At 32.0% G+C, this 20326-nt stretch overlaps 1 protein-coding gene across 1 annotated transcript in view; it reads right to left on the reverse strand.

Moving 5' to 3' along the window:
• LOC148302631 (cyclic nucleotide-gated channel rod photoreceptor subunit alpha-like) overlaps nt 1-20326 on the reverse strand; it is a gene marked incomplete at its 5' end in the record, with an annotated part of 115648 nt that overhangs the window by 93382 nt on the left and 1940 nt on the right. The window contains one exon of the mRNA XM_088271320.1: nt 16394-16495. Within this exon, the coding sequence (XP_088127446.1) occupies nt 16394-16495 (102 nt within the window). The remainder of the gene's footprint in view (nt 1-16393; nt 16496-20326) is intronic.

The following is a 20326-nucleotide window of genomic DNA, read 5'->3' on the forward strand; positions in this document are numbered from 1 at the left end:
AAAATAAAAATGTTCGGAACGATATATTGCAGTGTTCGACTCCCATATTTATTGTTAATAAGAGTCAGGAGTCAATGGTTGGTCAGAGGAAAACCGAGGAAAACTTGATCAAGTATCTCAAATACTTTGGTGTGGTCAGGCCAGGAGTTAAGATAATCGTCATACCCTTACTCTTTTATTCCCATCCTCACACACACACACACATAGACACACACACACACACTCACACACACACACACTCACATACACACACTCACACACACACACACACACACACACACACACACACACACAGACATACACACACACACACACACACACACACACACACACACACACACACACACACACACACACACACACACACACACACACACACACACACACACACATAGACACACACACACACACACACACACACACACACACACACACATAGACACACACACACACACACACACACACACACACACACACACACACACACACACACACACACACACACACACACACACACACTCTTCTCTTTCTTTTTTTTTATCTCTCAATGTTTCAACAGTAATTATAAGATAAACGTGGAATTGTTTAATTGGCTTTATTATTGTAAATGAAACAATTTTTGTTAATGTTATAAAATGTTTATTATCGTTAATGTAACTATTTAAAAAAATATGTTCGTTCAATGTAAAGCTGTAATATTCCAGAACAAATAAAAATGAAAATAAAAATAAAATAAATATAAAAATAAAAGTAAAAATATAAGTTAAAAAAAAAAATGCCTTACAATTCACCTCAACAAAAGATATTACAAAATTGTTTTTAGAATCGTCCTATCTTTCCTACCTGCTGATATGAGACTGAATGCTCGCGAAAAGAAACCATTAAAAATGTAATAAAACATTCATATCGAGGTATAAATTACACAGAAATACCATCCCTTACACTTGTACAAATATATCTAGTTTTGAGACGTTTTCACCGATAAAATTATCATCCTAAACGTTAGTACAAAATCCTTAAATAATTTTTCTTTACGACCTTTCCATAATGCCATAAAAAGGGACATTAAAAAAATGAATTATGGCACCATTACTCTCCATTTCCCCTCTATGCATACAGCTTCGGACAGTGATGGGTATGTACGTTTGATTTTATGAGTATCAAAAATAACTCCTCCATTAAAAGTTATGGCGATTGGACCATTAAATATATCGTATCAGTTATATTAATCGCATTTAAACTAAATTAACGCGGCGCTGCGGCGGCGTTCTGAACTAATTTTGTTCTTATGACGCTTTCCGGAACGTCATTGGTGAAACGTTTTGTGTTGCGCTATCCGGAAATACGTTCTTTAAATATTTTGTACAGCGCTATCCGGAAAAGCGATCCTGAAACGTTTTGTATTGCGCTATCCGAAAAGACGTACATCAAACATTTTGTGTTGCGCTATCCGAAAAGGCACTCCTTAAACATTTTGTATTGCGCTTTCCGGAAAGATGTTAATCAAACATTTTATATTGCACTATCCGGAAAGGCGTTCTACCAAACGTTTTGTAAAGCGCTATCCGGAAAAGCGTTCTTGAAACATTTTGTATTGCGCTATCCGAAAAGGCGTTCCTGTAACATCATATTTATAATCTTACTAACATACTAAGTAAATGACCATCACGTCGCTTCCTCGCAGGGGTAGGCAGAGAGAAAAGAACGCCAAACCGCTCTGTCTTTGCAAAAAAATTCGCCTCTTTGAAATATTCTAGTACTTAAAATACTTGATCATACCAAATTTTTCTCGATCTTCCACTGCTCCTATTTCTATTCATTCTTCGCTTATTTGATTCACATTTCCGAACCATCTGAACACACATTTCTTAATTTTTTTGATAATGGTTATCTGAGCTTTGCATTATTTCCTTCTTTCATCATTTTAATACCTATCATATATTATTTTGCCGCAGATTTTTCTTAGATCGAATATCGACTGCATTCAGTCTACATTAATCCTTCTTTTATCAACTCCATGCGTCACTAACATACATTAGGGTTGAAATCAGGACTCCGTTATACACTGGCAGTTTAGCATTCTGATTCAACGTTCTGAACGAAATATTTCATATTATTTTTGGACATCTCATCAAAGATGAAGAAGAATATGGAAGTCTGGGCATTTACCGGGCTGACGACTGTCGAAAGCTGGTTTAAGTTATCACTTTACACACGTGTAACATCCACCAATTCTACCCGTTATTGACAACCACACAACTCAAATTCTTGGAAGTTCTATATATAATAATAAATAATAAAACCCTTATCCGCACCCCAATGGTGCATAGGGCACTGCGTCATATAAACGCAGTGCTATCTTGATCGTTTACACATGAAAGAAAGGTGATCAGCCCTCCGTTTCGGGTACCAGTCCAGGGTAATATTGAATAAATATGACAGTGAAAAAATCACTTATATTTATTTTACCCCCTTGGGAATCGAACCCGGGACCTCCAGAACGGTAGCCGAGCGTGCTGACCATTGCGCTACGGAGGCGAACATTCTATATGTATGAACCCATTTTGAAATATTATGAAAAATACTCCTATAATTGGAGATAATCTAGACTTGAGAACAAGAATTTGGACACACACAAAATGTTGGAAATATTTCATTTCGGTCAAAGATAAAATATGTCGTTAAAAAAAAACGACACGAAAACTTGAAGATTCATTAGGGGAGAAGAGTGTTCATTAAATATGTATTAAGCAGAGCTGGACATTTTAAAGGTGTCCTTCGAATTTTCCAATTTCAATCAATCCCATTTCTTATATAAACAACTTTGAACAATTTTCTCATTATTCATTTTTAAATGTGGTATTTTTTTTTCAAACCCTAATCCGCACCCCAATGGTGCATAGGGTACTGCATTTTATAAAAGCAGTGTCATCTTAATAACTCATCGGAGGATATGTATGACTAGATGTTTGGACGTGACGGAAGCTAGGAGTGTATGCCAGGACAAAAGAGTGTGGCATTCTATCCTTTCTGCCTAATAGTGTGATAGTAGTAGCGGTATGATAAAGTTGGAGAATGAACTCTTCAATGGAGAAACCTAGATATGGGAACACAGATTTGGTCACATTCAAAATATTGGCGTTTAGTATTGGGGTACGAAAGATAATATCAATGGTATGATAAAGGAAATGCAATTGAGATGGTGTGGGCACATAAGATGCACAGAACCTGATCATATTGTGAACCAGGCAATCGCCATGGATCTTCCTCGAAAGACATAGATGTCACATAAATATAACATGATTCGAAGGCATGACCTAGGTGACGTTGTAAATGATAGAAGGACTTACTTATAGTGAGGTAGAGAAAAGGCTTTTGAGATAGTATGGGCACACAGGACGTACTAAACCTGAACATATTGTGAAACAGGTGATATTTTTTATTTTATTATATTTTGTTTGTTCGGGAATTGCACAGCTTTACAATTAAAGAAGTATATTATAAACAATAGTTACACTAATAAAAATAAAGTAAATTAAACATTTCCTAGTTTGTGTTACAATAACTATGTATATATATATATATATATATATATATATATATATATATATATATATATATATATATATATATATATATATATATATATATATATATATTTATATATGTATGTATATATATATATATATATATATATATATATATATATATATATATATATATATATATATATATATATATATATATATATATATATATATATATGTATATGTATATGTATATGTATATATATATATATATATATATATATATATATATATATATATATTAAAACATTAAGAGAAAACATATCCATGGATCTTCCTCTTATCGAATTAAGTTATAGTAAATAATTAAAGTGATTTTAAAATAAAGTTGCATTTTGATCATAAAATTGAAAATCACAAAGTTAGTGCTTCAAATATAAATTATATTCTTTTTCAAGAAATTGATAGGCTAGATTTTGACAGTTTGTATGTAATATAAATATTGTAAGAATAATATGAATCACACTCATAAGGGTTCGAAAATATATATCATATCCATGGATCTTCCTCGAAAGACATCTAGAAGAAGACCAAAGAACTCTTGGATGCTGCAGAAAGAAAACATGATTCATGCATGGCGAAGCATGGCCGATGTGATGTTGTTCAGAAGGAATTACAACCCGAGGACGAGGAGAGCTGACCACAGCAGTCTACAAAGACTATAAGTGACCACGACAGTCTACAAAGAAGTATAAGGGTACAGAGATCAGGTTAAAATGAATATGTTGCTAAAACACTCTCTGGAAATTGGATGACATTATCCTTAAACATTTTGCATTTCGTATTTCCGACAAAACTTTTTCTGCCTATTCCTTACGGTTAACTACCCTTCACAATTCTCTCAAACGGTTTCATCTTCTTTCACCCTCTTTCTATGTTTCACCAGTGAACATAAACACACAATTTGCTCTTTGCCGTAAGTGATAATCGTACTTTAGTACTGTCGGGGTCCAAAGTCTGGATTCGAAAGACTTTTTTTTTAAATCTCTTAAAAAGTCTTCTTCAAGATATAATTAAAATGAAACATTGTTTTAAAATCACCGTTAATATTTTATTATAACTTAATTATAATGTATACCGTTTTCGAAGCTTATCGCTTCTTTATCAACACTAATTAAAACTTGTTTTAAGAGGTCTTGATAAAGAAGCGGTTAGCTTCGAAACCGGTAAAAAGTATAATTTTGTTATAATAAATAATTAAAGTGATTTTAAAATAAAGTTACATTTTGATCATAAAATTGAAAATCACAAAGTTCGTGCTTCAAATATAAATTATATTCTTTTTCAAGAATATAATTTATATTTGGGCAAGAGGACGGTCTCCAACTAGATGGACAGACCAAATAAAGGAATTAACCGGATCCTCGCTAAACGCTGCCATCAAGTTGGCCCAGGAACGGGAAGAATGGAGAGGACTTGTGCACCAAGTGCCTGACATTCCAGAAGACCACGACGCTCAGCATTGAGCAAGAAGATGAAGAAGAAGAAGAAGATATTCTTTTTCAAGAAATTGATAGCCTAGATTTTGACAGTATGTAAAATAAGTATTGTAAGAATAATATGAATTTCATTCATAAGGGTTCGAAAAAATATATTTTTGAATATTATTTTTTGCCAAATTTTCTTCAACATGGAAAAATGTGGAAAAATCTAAAAAAATCAAAAATCAAAACGTTTAACTTATCAGATTGTAAAAAACATGAAAGTATAAGTACTGAATGCAGTGAAAATAAGATTTCTCAGCAGAATGTGCGGTAAAATGATGTATCATTTGTTTAATGCAATTATTATTATGAGACAAGTCTTTTAATTCATTTTTATCAGAAAAACATTTAAAATAATGGTTCTCAACCCCTGCCTTGTTGTGTGTATATCTAATAATTTTGTTAAGCCTCACACCAGTCTGATGATATCTGTTACGACGAAACCCGGTCACTGGTCAAATAAAATTCATGTGGAAAAAATTACGTTGTTCTTATTTTATTCTATACAATAAAAACAATACAATGCCATAAATACAATAAATTGAATATTTTGAATCAATCAAGATTTGTCACATAACATTTTGTTTATTTAATTGTCTTATTCATCTTGTCATAGTTTATAAATAGCACCATTGGGTAAGATAAAGGGAGTTTAACTTAAGTTCTTTCAATTAAAATAACACTGATCATATCTGATGCAGTACCCTATGCACCATTGGGATAGAAAAAAGAAGTAAAACTTAAGTTCTTTCGATTCAAATAACACTGCTCAAATCTGATGCAGTACCTTTTGCACCATTGGGTTAGAAAAAAGAAGTTTAACTTAAGTTCTTTCGATTAAAATAACACTGTTCATATCTGATGCAGTACCCTATGCACCATTAGGAAAAAAGGCGTTTAAATTATATCCTTTCCTTTGAAATTTGATGGCACAAAAATACGTCTATTTTTAAAAATAATTTTTACCTATATTTTTTCGTTATAAGAAGCGCCACACTAGTACCATATGCACCATCGGGTCAAAAGACAGACCTTTTTCCTTTGAGATTTGATGGCGGAAAAATACGTCTATTTTTATAAGTATTTTTCCCTATATTTTCTCGTTATAAGGAGCGCTACACTAATCTCCCATTGAGAATGCAGATTGCAGTGTATTTTGTCACAAGACCCAGTTGTGTGATGGCTCTCAGCCCATTTGTGAGATTATTCAAAATGGTCGAGGGTTTATGCCGCCATTCACCCTTTGAGACCCGGATTTTTTTTTTGGATGGGTATTGCATTTTATGTACAAGGTTTATAGATCATTGAGTGGATTTTTGTTTCTTCTAGTTAATTTAATATGTTTTTATTTGAATCTGTGTTGGGAACAGGAGGGATAATCTAGTGTGGGCCAGTCAGGAACTTGTCAGCATTTGCTCATTGCTGAGAGGAAACCACGTAAAACTCCTCAGGAGAAGGCGGACTGTTGACTGTCATCAGCAGACCTTAATAATTCAGGGTTGGGATCTTGCATACGAATAAGAGGGTTTCATTTAAATAAAAGCTTTTTCTTTCCAACAAAGATGGCTGTCGTGGACTCATATGTACCATACATATGAATACATATGTAAAAAATAACTCCTTAGTCCAGATTTGTGAATTTGGACCCACGCAAAATGTGGTATGTATGTATATATATATATATATATATATATATATATATATATATATATATATATATATATATATATATATATATATATATATATATATATATATTTATATATATATATATATATATATATATATGTATATATATATATACATATATATATATATATATATATATATATATATATATATATATATATATATATATATATATATATATATATATATATATATATATATATATATATATATATATATATATATATATATATATATATATATATATATATATATTGGGTTGATGCAAAAGTTTTGACCGTTTTTTACATATAATTTTTTAATTTTTTTTTAAAATATGTATTATTTATTTAATAAATTATATTATTTTCATCAGTTCTTATAACCTTCTCCCATCTTTCTATTAGCTTATTAATACCAGTAGTAAAAAAATCCGTGCATTTTGATGCGAAAAATGAAGTAAGGGATGTTTTTACCTGCTCTATGGTATAATTTTTTTCATCATTTAATTTTTTTTGCAGTGATCGGAATAAATAAAAATCAGAAAGAGCAAGATCTGGAGAATACGGTGGATGCTTGATAACATCCCAATTTAACTCATTTAGCTTGTTTTGGATCATCATAGCCACATGTGGTCTCGCGTTGTCGTGATGAAACACTACCCCTTATCTTTTTACCAATTCTGGTCTATCCTTTTGAAGGTCCATGTTCAATTTGGATAATTGCTGACAATATCGTTCTGTTGTACTTGTCTGATTGTGTTCCAAGAGTTCAAAATACACAATACCCTTATCATCCCACCAAACACAAAGTTTAACTTTTTTTGTGGATTTCGGCCTTCGAAGTTGTTAATGGGGCTTGTCCAGGTATAGCCCAATGTCTTTTTCTTGTCACGTTGTTGTACACGACCCACTTCTCATCTCCCGTCACCAAACGATGCTAAAAAAGTTCATGTTTTTGTCTCGCACTCAAAGCAACGCACATTGAAACACGATCCAATAAATTGGCAGCCGCCAATTGATGAGGTATCCAAACGTCGTACCGCGAAACCATTTCCATACGCTTCAAATGTCTTAATACGGTTGTTTGGTTGACTCCTATTATTGACACAATCTCCCTTATGATTAGACGTGGATTGGTGTCAATTATGACTTTTAACTTGTCGTCATCAGACTTCAATGGCCTCCCGGTACGTGGTTTATCAATGAGTGAAAAATCTCCAGATCGGAATTTTGTAAACCATCTTCGTACCTGTCGAACTTTGATGACATCTGCTCCATACACTTCACAAATGTTTTTGGTTGCCACACTCGCGGTATTGTCTTTATGGAATTCATAAAGTAAACAATGACGTAAATGCACTTTATCGAGCGACATTTTGAAAAAATACAAGGGGTCATTACTGTACTCTAGCTAGGCCAAAACTGAATAGAAAGTAGAGGAAAAGCATCCTTTATACAATGGAATCATAAAAAAGAAGATATTTTTCATAATTTAAGAAAAAAAAAATTTTTTACCCGGGATCATAAAAAACGGTCATAACTTTTGCATCAACCCAATATATATATATATATATATATATATATATATATATATATATATATATATATATATATATATATATATATATATATATATATATATATATATATATATATATATATATATATATATATATATATATATATATATTATATATATATATATATATATATATATATATATATATATATATATATATATATATATATATATATATATATATATATATATATAAATATATATATATATATATATATATATATATATATATATATATATATATATATATAAATATATCTATAGAAATGCGATCTCTCAGAAGAATGTGCGAAAAAACGATGTCTGATAGATGATAGATGTTCGAATAGTGAAATAAGGAAGGAATGCAAAACTGAGATAAGCATTATCGATAAAATTAAGAAAGGTGTGTAAGATGGTTTGGACATGTAAAAAGAATGAGGTAAGAACGGTAAAACAAATTTATGAGGCGAATATTATTGGGAAAAGGAGCAGAGGAAGACCGAGAAAAACATAGCACGATCAGGTATGCCAAATACTTGAAATTGATCAGGTTAGGAGTCGTAACAACCGGCGGGTATATATAAGGAGATGCATGAACGTGGAAGAGGCGAAGAATGTTTGCAAAGACAGATTGGTGTGGCGTTCTATTCTCTCTGCCTACCCTGGGGGAAGCAGCGTGATGGTTGGTTAGTAAGTTAGTTTTTTTTTGAAAATATATAACGCACTCGAGCTTTTGAGTAAAGAGGCTGTAAGATTTGTTCCTGAAAAACCCGCCTTAGTTTTAATGTGAAGTCTAGGCCTGAATGAGTTAAGCCATTCCAGTTCCCCTTTATCCAGCTTCCCCTAATCTGAACATCCTCCCTCCGCGAGAGCCTCCGGCACCGGGTTTAATGAAAGTTTAGAAATAAAAGTTACCGAGTGAAGCTTTTACCGCTCGTATTTATGTCAGGATACAATAATTATTCCCAGTCAGGAAGCCGGGCTTCCTCGAGAAGTCAGACATGCCGGAGAGCCCGTTTCGTAGCGGGATCTCGAGACTTTTCATTCTCTATTCAATATCAGCGAAATATTAAAATTCGCATCTTAAACCTTCAGTGTGCGAAGGCTCTAATCATACCGGATATCCAAAGAAGGGTCTGAAGTGACCCCAAAAGTTAAAAATTGTTTTTTTTTTAAATTTTAGGCCTATGAAAACTTGGCAGGCACACTCACATTTGACTGTGGAAGTCCTCACCAAAAAGTTACATTTCCAATATTGCACAAAAAATCCTTTGAATGCAAATCTGTTCTGTTTACTGTATTCTATCGAAATCATAATTAAAGTTGCGACAAAACATTATTAATCATGTGTTAAACCAATATGAATTCATAAAATCGCACCAAAACGTTACAAATTTAGAAGCAAGAATTCCTGATTACTTTAAATCATTTAAAATGGAAATGTAACGTTTTGGTGAGGATCTCCACAATTTTTTTTTTGTATTTTTATTGTTCACAAAAATACTTCAATTTCATACTATTTATGTGAGCCAAACCAGCCCATTTTAAAAAAAAGGTATCAAATTGTGATAGAGTGGGTTTGAACTCTGGCTGAAGAGTCCGTGACACTAACCACGGGACCACAGCCCGACACAAAAGAGGCGAAGATTGTTTGCAAAGACAGATTGGAGTAGGGTTGTATTCTCTCTGCCTATCCCTTCAAGTAAGCAGTATGATAGTTATATAGTCGATCCTTTAATTACACGAAGGAAAGTAAATCGGTTGGCGCTTAAGGTACCAGTCCAGGTTAATATCAAATAAATATTAAAAGTAAAAATAACCTTTATTTATTTTGACTCTCTTGGAAATTGAATCCGAGACCTCCGGCACGATAGTTAAATGCACTAACCACTACACTACGGATGCATATTAATTACAAGTCAAATTTCCAAAAAAAATGGAACAACTGCTCGGGGACTCAATGTACCCCTCTCGGTACAAAACGTGTTGCGAAGATGGCCGCCAGAGATGAGCTGACGCGAAGCGTTAATACATAAATTATAAAACGATGTATTTGAGTGTTTTTATTACGTTGACACGCCCTGCGAATGATGTCGTATCGCCACTTCACAGGAAAACGATTTAACGTTTTCCATACGTTTTCAAACGGTGTTTATCGTTCTAAACTTGACGTATCGCTTCATTCATCTTATTTTTTTATTATTATTTTATTTGGGAATTTAACAGGACAGTTACCGTAGAACGGGGCTACTTGAACATTGATGTGTTATTTGAACCCAGTACAAAAGTATATTTAGTTCTGTATTTGGTCTACAAAAATGAACGTATCGATATGATTCCTTGTTTCCCTGACAGGCGACACTTATTGTCACGATACGTTGATTATTATAGACCAAATACAGATTTATTTATTTTTTGTGCCAGGCTCAAGTAACACATCAAAGTTCAAGTAGCCCCGTTCTACGGTACATTAATTATAAATTATATATATACAAGTATATATTACGATGTCCGCCTCCGTAGCGTAATGGTCAGTACGCTCGGCTACCGTTCTGGAGGTTCCGAGTTCCGTTTCCAGGGGGGGAGGGTAATGAAATTAAACATAAGTGATTTTTTCACTGTAATATTTATTCAATACTACCCTGGACTGGTACCTGAAGCGGAGGACTGATCCCCTTTCCTTCATGTGTAAACGATCAAGATAACACTGCGTTTATATGACGTAGTGCCTTATGCACCATTGGGGTGCGGATAAGGGTTTTATTATATTATTATTATTACACATATTAAGAATTGCGATGTCTGATAGATATCCGCATGGTTAAATAAGGAAAGAATGCAAAGCTGAGGTAAGTATTATCGACACGATTAATAAAGGTGTGCTGATATGGTGTGGACATGTGGAACGAATGCGTTAAGATGGAATAGTTAATCAAATTTATGAATATACACAGCTATGTGTGAACTTCCACAGTCGCAGTGTAATTTATGTATGTAAATACCACTGTTATCTTTACTTTGAAAATGACCATCAGGCTGAAGGGGTTAAATGTATTCAACTGTAAATTTTCATCGAGCGAGTACTGTATGCATAATATCATATTTTTATTTGAACACATTAAATATGTATGTTTTTGTTCCAACTCGAGAGTTTAACAGAACGGGAATCTTGTTCCAAGTAATTTACATTCCGGTTTGGCAATCTTTGTATAAATCTCATAGAAATATAAAACAGAGAAATAAATTATTTATTTCATGCAAATCGGGAAAACGTATTAAAAGTATCACCGCCATAAATCTTTACATATTTGTTTACAGGGTGTTCCATAATTTAACGTATGCCTTTCAAAGGGGTCTTGAATATCCGTATTGCATTATCTAAGACCATTGTATGAATACAAGTTTCAAGAATATGGATGAAAGTAAAAAGTTATTCAAAATCCAAATCGGATGATTAATTTTGCGCGTCTTCGAATTTGTTCGTATACTGCAGCTGTCTTATTCATAAATCCTAAATTTTATTGACGTGCAATGCCATTTGCAAAAATTATAATTTCTTCCTATAGGGTGATTAGTTTTGCGCCACCCTGTGGAAAGTTTGATTTAAAATAATAATAATTTATGCACGCAAGCTTTCAACAAACCAACGAAGTAAGACCTCTCTCAGCAATATACAGGTTGTCCCATAATCCTACGTATTCCTTATAACTAATCAAAAAATAAAAATATGACCTCAGTAAAAGTGTCTTAGTTTTTCAGATATTTCTACTTTTATAAATTTTTCGAAAATCTACCCCTTAGATCAATTTTTTGAATGCCACTTCTTCAAATTTTAAAAATAATTTATGATTCTCATTCTCATATCGCTCACTCCTTTCAACAACGTCATATTTAAAAAAACTGAATTTTTCAGGAGATCGTTTTTAAAGTTTCAGAATATAATGAAATGTTTTTAAAATAAATATCAAGCCACTTATTAAACTTTTCACTGTGCAACAGATCTTTTTAGGTGAAACCTAAAGGTTTTTTTCTCCATTCGAAAAATATTTAGTGTATTTAAAAAATTACCTTTATTATAATTAAACAATACCTTTTCTTCAAAATGAAAAAAAACTACACTTTCTGCCCTGTAGCGGGTAAATATTAAGTTCAAAATATGTCACTTTTGCTGGGATATAGTACATTTTCTGGGCTTTCCGAAAACATGCACAACTGAAAATTGTTGATTTTTTATTTATGACGTTCCTGAAAGGAGTGAGCGATATGTCAAAAAATAATAATACACGTTGCTCACTCCTTTCAAGAACGTCATAAATCAAAAATCGTCAATTTTCAGTTGTGCATTTTTTCGGAATGCCCAGAAAATGTATTATATCCCAGCAAAATATGCATATTTTTTACTTAATATTTACCCGCTATAGGGCAGAAAGTGTTGTTTTTGCATTTTAAAGAAAATGTATTGTTTAATTCTTTTTTTAAATATAGTTAGTATTTTTCAAATGGAGAAAAAAACTTCAGGTTTTACCTAAAAAGATCTTTTGCACAGTAAAAAGTTAAGTAAGTGGCTTGATACGTATTTTTAATAAATTGTATTATATTTTTAAACTTTAAAAACGTTCTCCTGAAAAATCTAGTTTTTTGATTTATGACGTTCTTGAAAGGAAGTGGTCGACATGTTTAAAGTGATTATTTAACTAGCCTACGACAAGTCATAAGTCCTGTAAATACCCAGATTTCCATATGAACAATATGTAAATCTAATCTAAGTTAAATGTCACAAAAGATAAGCATTTACCGATGGTCTTTTTTCCAAAGCCGGTGTGATAGCATGATATAAATTTTCTTCTGAAACACTTATCTAATTCCTCCAGCTCTTCACCCTTTACGTATCCCTTTTATCCCCTATTCCCTTATTTACTGTCGGGACTCAAAGTTCGGGAAGAAAAAAAATCATTAAATAATAAATGACTCAAGAATAGTGTCGCAAAGAAACTTCGTATTTATTTAGATGGCAAACTACTCGTGGTATGATAGCCGTAAGTTTTTCTCGTAACAAAAAGTTTATTTTCGGAACTTTACCATTCTCGCGACAACTTTTTTCCGTAGTTTTTTATTCGTTGAATACTATATTTATTTAAAACTTTTTATTTGTTCACATATTTTTATGACTAAGTAAAAAAAGCTTTCTAACTTTCACGCCGCTTCCCCATGTTATTTTTAAATATTTATACCATCGTAAATTATAAAGCGATTTTGAGGTGATTTTTTCACCAAATTTGCTCTAAATATATTATGCAATAAATAAATAAATACCTTGTGGAAAAATATTAAAAAAATTATGTAAATTTTTAAAAATACATTTATGTCTCCCAAGGTCTCCATCATTAAAAAAGCAGTCTTAATCAAGTGTTTTAATTTTATTTATAAATTTTGAGTATGTCCAAATACTTAAATCGCCCAATCCTTTCAACAACGTCATTATCAAAAAACTTTTTCAGGAGATCGTTTTTAAAGTTTAAACATATAATGAAATGAAATAAATATCAAGCCACTTATTGAACTTTTTACTGTGCAACAGATTTTTTAAGGTAAATCCTGAATGTTTTTTCTACATTTGAAAAATATTTAGTATGTTAAAAAAATAATAAAACAATACCTTTTCTTCAAAATGCAGAAACAACACTTTCTGCCCTATAGCGGGTAAATATTAAGATAAAAATATGCCGCTTTTGCTAAGATAAAGTACATTTTCGGGCATTCCGAAAACATACATATCTGAAAATCGACGATTTTTGATATATGACGTTGTTGACAGGAGTGATGCGAAGCTAACTGCTTATTTACCAAGATTGATTCATACTTGTCTTGATAAATAAGCGGTTAGCTTCGAAACAGGTACACGTTATAATTAAGTTATAATAAAATATTTATAGTGATTTTAAAACAAAGTTACATTTTAATTATGTGTGAAATGAATTATAAGAAAAATTAAATATCATTAATTGATTCAGCAGTCACTTTGTGGTAAAATCTATCCATTTTTAATTAATGTTTTACTTAGTAAATACCACTATTTCTTAAAATCAACTGTGACACGTGATACGGTGTTTAAAAATGATACGGAATGCATCGAAACACGTGTCACAGTACATTTTAAGGAATAGTGGTATTTACTAAGTAAAACATAAATTAAAAATAGAAAAATTAAAAATTAAACCAGCAGGTTTCCACTTCTACTACGTCTAGGTGTACCCTATAAAACGTCGAATTGTATTTCCGTCTTCCATACTTTTAAACCAATTAATTAACCAAGTGTCAAGAATACACCTATATTTTATACCTTTGATTTATTTCCCTACATTTTTCCCGGTCATTACTGGAATTTTCTCTCCAGAATTTCTGATAATTATTAACTGTCGAGCGAGGAGAAAGGATGCTGTAATTTATAGCAAGGACCAAAGTAAAATGCAATCCTTAATTTATTAAACTTATCCGTCCTTTTTTTCCCGCGATGCCATTTTTCTACGTAATTAATTACTCTGTTAGATATTGGCGTTATAAAATTAAAATGAAAGGAAATCGGGTGACGCCGCTTTCACGAGTAAAGCTGAAAATATTCCGGAAGTTGGGAAAACTTTATAGATTTTTATTACCCTTACTAGGAGCTACATCGGATTTAATAGATTCCACATAAAAAGGGATATTTTAAAAATCTCTTTGTACTCGTACAAATCTGTAAAAATCAATAATTGCGTTCGCCATTTCCATTTCGATTGAAGAAAAAAAAAGACTTATTTTTTTTTAGAAAAATGTTGTTAATATAAGTTTATAACCACTCACCGTGAGTGAGTGGTTATGTACTAATATTATTAACATTTTTGTAAAAAAAAAGTAAAAATGACTAACCACAAAGTAAATGCTTCAAATATTGATAATATTAAGAATATTAAAAAAAATACTTTTAAAAAGGCCATTTTAATGTAATATTTTGAGTGCATCTAAGTTTTATTCACAAATGCAGGATAAGACCTTTTTTTATTTTCTAACCCTAATTCGCACCCAATGCTGCATAAGGCACTGCATCATATAAACGCAGTGTTATCCTGATCGTTAACAAACGAAGGAAGGGTGATCAGCCCTTCGCCCTCCTATATATTAAATATAAGGGTGAAAAAATTACTTATATTTATTTGGATGGATTTATGAGCAAGTATTTTGACCCTGCATGACTTGGTCTAGTGTCTAGGAGAAATCAGCATTTACCAACTCGACCGAGGTGGTTCCTGGTAAAAGCTGGAATGAGTGGAAGGCCATTACTTCTCCTCAGTCAGCAGGAATGAATTGTACACAAGAGCGATCTATATTTGATTGAAAAACCTTTAATAGAAAAAAATATATATTTGAAGCACTAACTTTGTGATTTTCCATTTTATAATTAAAATGTAACTTTCTTTTAAAATCACTATAAATATTTTATTATAACTTAATTATAATGTCTACCGGTTTCGAAGCTAACCGCTTCTTTATCAAGACTTTTAATAGATTAAAACTTTTTTAGGTTTGTGAGCAAGTACCTTGACCCTGCATGACTTGGTCTAGTATCTAGAAGGCATTATCATTGCCCAACCAGACCGAGATGACTCTTGGTAAGAGCTGGAGTTAGTAGAAGGCCATTATCTCTCCTCAATCAGCTGGTACGACTTGTACATAAGAGCCATTTATACTGTATATAGAAACCTTTAATAGATTTAGACTTTGGCTCATAAAGGTTTGTGAGCAAGTATCTTGACCCTGCATGACCTGGTCTAGCATCTGGGAGGCATCGGCATTGCCCAACCAGACCGAGTTGACTCTTGGTAAGAGCTGGAGTTAGTAGAAGGCCATTATCTCCCCTAAATCAGCAGTTATGAGTTGTACACAAGAGCGATCTATATTTGATTGAAAAACCTTTAATAGATTTAGACTTTTATAGGTTTGTGAGCAAGTATTTTGACCCTGCATGACCTGGTCTAGTGTCTAGGAGACCTTGGCATTGCCCAACCAAATCGAGGCGACTCTTGGCAAGAGCTGGAGTTAGTGGAAGGGCATTACCTCTCCTCGGTCAGCAGGTGGTTGGTGGGTGTGGGGCCGGGCAGCCCCAGGAGCGGCGCCTCCCCACTGGTCGCCAGCGCCGCGCTGCTTGCCAGCTTCAGCCTGCAACGAGCGAGACGATGTAAAGCTCCAACAAATTTCGAATTAAGCTCTCACCTAGGATCTGCCGTCAGAATGAACTAATTTTTAACTTATTTATTGTAACTGCAGACAGTTAGTTGGTAGAATTCCATATTCAATTCAATTTTATTTTAATTTTATTAATTTTATTTATTGATAATATACACATTACAAACTGAATTTTAAATCGTATTCATTAACAAAAATAAAAATAACAAGAATACTATTGCTAAAGGTGTAGAAGAATCCAACTTCGGAAAACTCCTTCAGACACATAGAACAGATCAATATCCAATGAAATATTGTTCAACATAGCGCTAGCTCTTGCTACAGGCATAACCATCGGCAGGTTGGTCCTGTGTATAGGAATGTGTAACAATCTATGTCGACGCTGTCTTAGGTAAGAATTGTTGGGTAATATATCCAAAATAAAACAAGGTTTGTTGGATTGAATTCTAAATTTATTTATGCATATGTTAATACGTGACCCATTTCGTCTTCTTAGGACATTAACAAACACTCTTTTTTAACACTCGTGTTAAAAAAGGTTAATGTTAACGTGTTAATGTCCTAAGAAGCACAGCTCAAAGGAGAAACACAGCTTAAACAAGAAACAAGCTACTGGAACTGATCATCAAAGGTAAGATCGAGTGTCAAAAGTAGTGTCGGAAGAAGGTGGATCTTCTGGCTCCATAATATATACGAGTGAACAGGAGTATGGAGCATCGAAGAGCTGTTTTGGACTGCCCAAAACAGGTACACATTCTCACAAGTTGAAAAAGCATTGAAATAAAGAGAAGCATTTGAAGATGAAGTTAGTTGTATCTCAGGGGCATCAAAGATTAGCTACAAATATCTTTATATTGTTTTTTTGACATCTCATCAAAGATGAAGAAGAATATGGAAGTCTGATCATTTACAGGGCTGACGACCGTCATAGACTGGTTTAATTGATCACTATACACACGTGTAACATTCACCAATCCTACCCCTTATTGACAATTACACTACTCAAATTCTTGGAAGTTATATTTATATATATATATATATATATATATATATATATATATATATATATATATATATATATATATATGTATATGTATATGTATATTTATATTTATATATATATATATATATAAATATATAAATATATATATATATATATATATATATATATATATATATATATATATATATATATATATATATATATGTATATATATATATATATATATATATATATATATATATATATATATATATATATATATATATATATATATATATATATATATATATATATATATATATATATATATATATATATATATATATATATATATATATATATATATATATATATATATATATATATATATATATATATATATATATATATATATATATATATATATATATATATATATATATATATATATAAATATATATATGAAACTCTTATATTAGTATGTGAGGATCACACACATGAGAAATGCCAGAAAAAACCATTTTCATTTTTATTTTTTAAGCTTATAATTTGACCAGATAATTTATTTACAACATTTTGAGTGTGTCCATATACTTGTTTACAAAATCTGGATTATCTCTAATTACAGGAGTTATTTTCAAATTATTATTATTATTAAAATAATAATAATAATAATCACAATATTAATGAGAAAATAACTCCTGTAATTGGAGATAATCCAGATTTTGCGAACAAGGATTTGTACACACTCAAAATGTTGTAAACAAATATCTTATTTCTTCCATCAATTTCATCTGGATAGATGGACAGAACTGACTGCCAGTCAACCTTCAGTAGTGAAGAATCACAAGAAGTTAGCGTAGAAATAAAATGACAAAAAAAATGTGGAAAAATTGAGAATGTTGAACTGAAAGCATCCACGGATCATCGAGTAGTAAAATTGTTTGTTGACTGAAGATTAGCTATGTGTAAGACATTAACATTTTCAATTTAAAGCGGTGACGTCACCTTTGGGGACTGATTTACGAAAGGGTTCACACGAGCCGGTTCACCCTTTCATTAAACTCTGAACCCCCCATGCAAAACCCTCAGTGAGTATACAAACTTCGCCAATATTATTCCTTCCAAATTATACTCACGATATTTAATGAGGGATAAACTTCGGCGTTTAAGGGTGGTTCAGACACATCCTACGACAAGTCTGTTTTTCAGACATATGTATTATACGTATCAATTCGTTTGTATTTTTGTAATATGTATGTATGTATTAAGGCCCGATTTATACGATAAATCGCTACATAAGTTTCTTCTAACCCAGGAAACATTTAAAGTGATTTTTTTTCAATACACTGCTTTTGTACTGAACAAAATAAGTTTTTTTGGAAACAAATAAGTATATGGATTAAAAAAAAGAGTTATTGAATGGTTAGGCCAATACACGATAAATCGAATCTTAATTTTGACGAGCCATAAGTATGGCTTTCCATCTTCTTTGCTTATTATCTCCTTTGATCCTTATCCGAACCCAATGGTGCATAGGGCACTGCATTATATAGAAGCAGTGTTATCTTGATTTTTAAACAAATGAAGTATAATGGTCAATAGCTCAACGCTTCAGATCAGGAGTTATATATAATAAATACATCGGAATCGTACAGCAGAAAGTGACCAACTAACAAAACGTGAAATGTTCAGGAGGGCCATTTAAGTCACATTTGCTTGGCAAGAAAATAAACATCAACACAGTTAGTCATTTTTAACAAGTCAATAAATTATACTTCCAAGTTAAAAATCCTTTGGGATTTTTTTCAGGGCAATATTAAGCTAGTAAGATATCAAATAATCAATGATAACGTTTTTGTAAAAAATGCACTTGGTCACTTTCCCCTGTATGACTACGACATTTTTTAGTGTGAAATCATTTTTATTGATTTTGACCTTCTTGAAAATTGAACTCAGGATCTCCAGCACGGTGAGCAAATAGGCTGATCACTCTTCTACGGAAGCGGACTAAATTTACAGGTAAACAGCGTGATGGTAGTAGCAGCAGTAGGAGAAATATAGTCGAGTTAAATAAGACGGAAAACTAGTCTTAATAAAGTTTATCTCTTGTCTAATCAGTGCTTAATCTCCAGCCGAATTTGTGTTGGCGCCTTTTGATACTCCAAGGCCGCCGAAGTTGCCCAAAAGGGTTTTCTGGGAAATTAAGATAATCCCAAGTTAAACCTCCTCGCGCCGAGTGTGAAAGTGAAAATATAGGCGAGTCATTCAACCAACTGTTGTGCCCTAAACACGACTGTGGCAATAAAACTGATACCGGACTTGTATAATGAATGTGGTGATTTATGAATGGGACACATCAGTTAAAGATGGCATCATTGGTATATCAGTCAAGTATATCGCTCACTCCTTTCAAGAACGTCATAAATCAAAAATTGTCAATTTTCAGTTGAGATTGTTTTCTGAATGCCCAAAAAATGTACTATATCCCAGCAAAAGAGGCATATTTTTAACTTAATATTTACCCGCTACAGGACAGAAAGTGTTATTTTTTACATTTTGAAGAAAAGGTATTGTTTAATTATTTTTTTGAATATACTTAATATTTTTCAAGTGGAGAAAAAACCTTCAGATTTTACCTAAAAAGATCTGTTGCACAGTAAAAAGTTCAAGGAGTGGCTTGATATTTATTTTTAATAAATTGTATTATATTTTTAAACTTTAAAAACGTTCTCCTGAAAAATCAAGTATTTTGATTTATGACGTTCTTGAAAGTAGTGAGCGATATGTCTAAGACTTCATTGGTCTTTCAGCGGACTGTT

This window comes from Brachycentrus maculatus, unplaced genomic scaffold (genome assembly GCF_059751285.1).
Source record: "Brachycentrus maculatus isolate JH-2025_06_01 unplaced genomic scaffold, ASM5975128v1 h1tg000430l, whole genome shotgun sequence".
Classification (NCBI taxonomy): domain Eukaryota; kingdom Metazoa; phylum Arthropoda; class Insecta; order Trichoptera; family Brachycentridae; genus Brachycentrus; species Brachycentrus maculatus.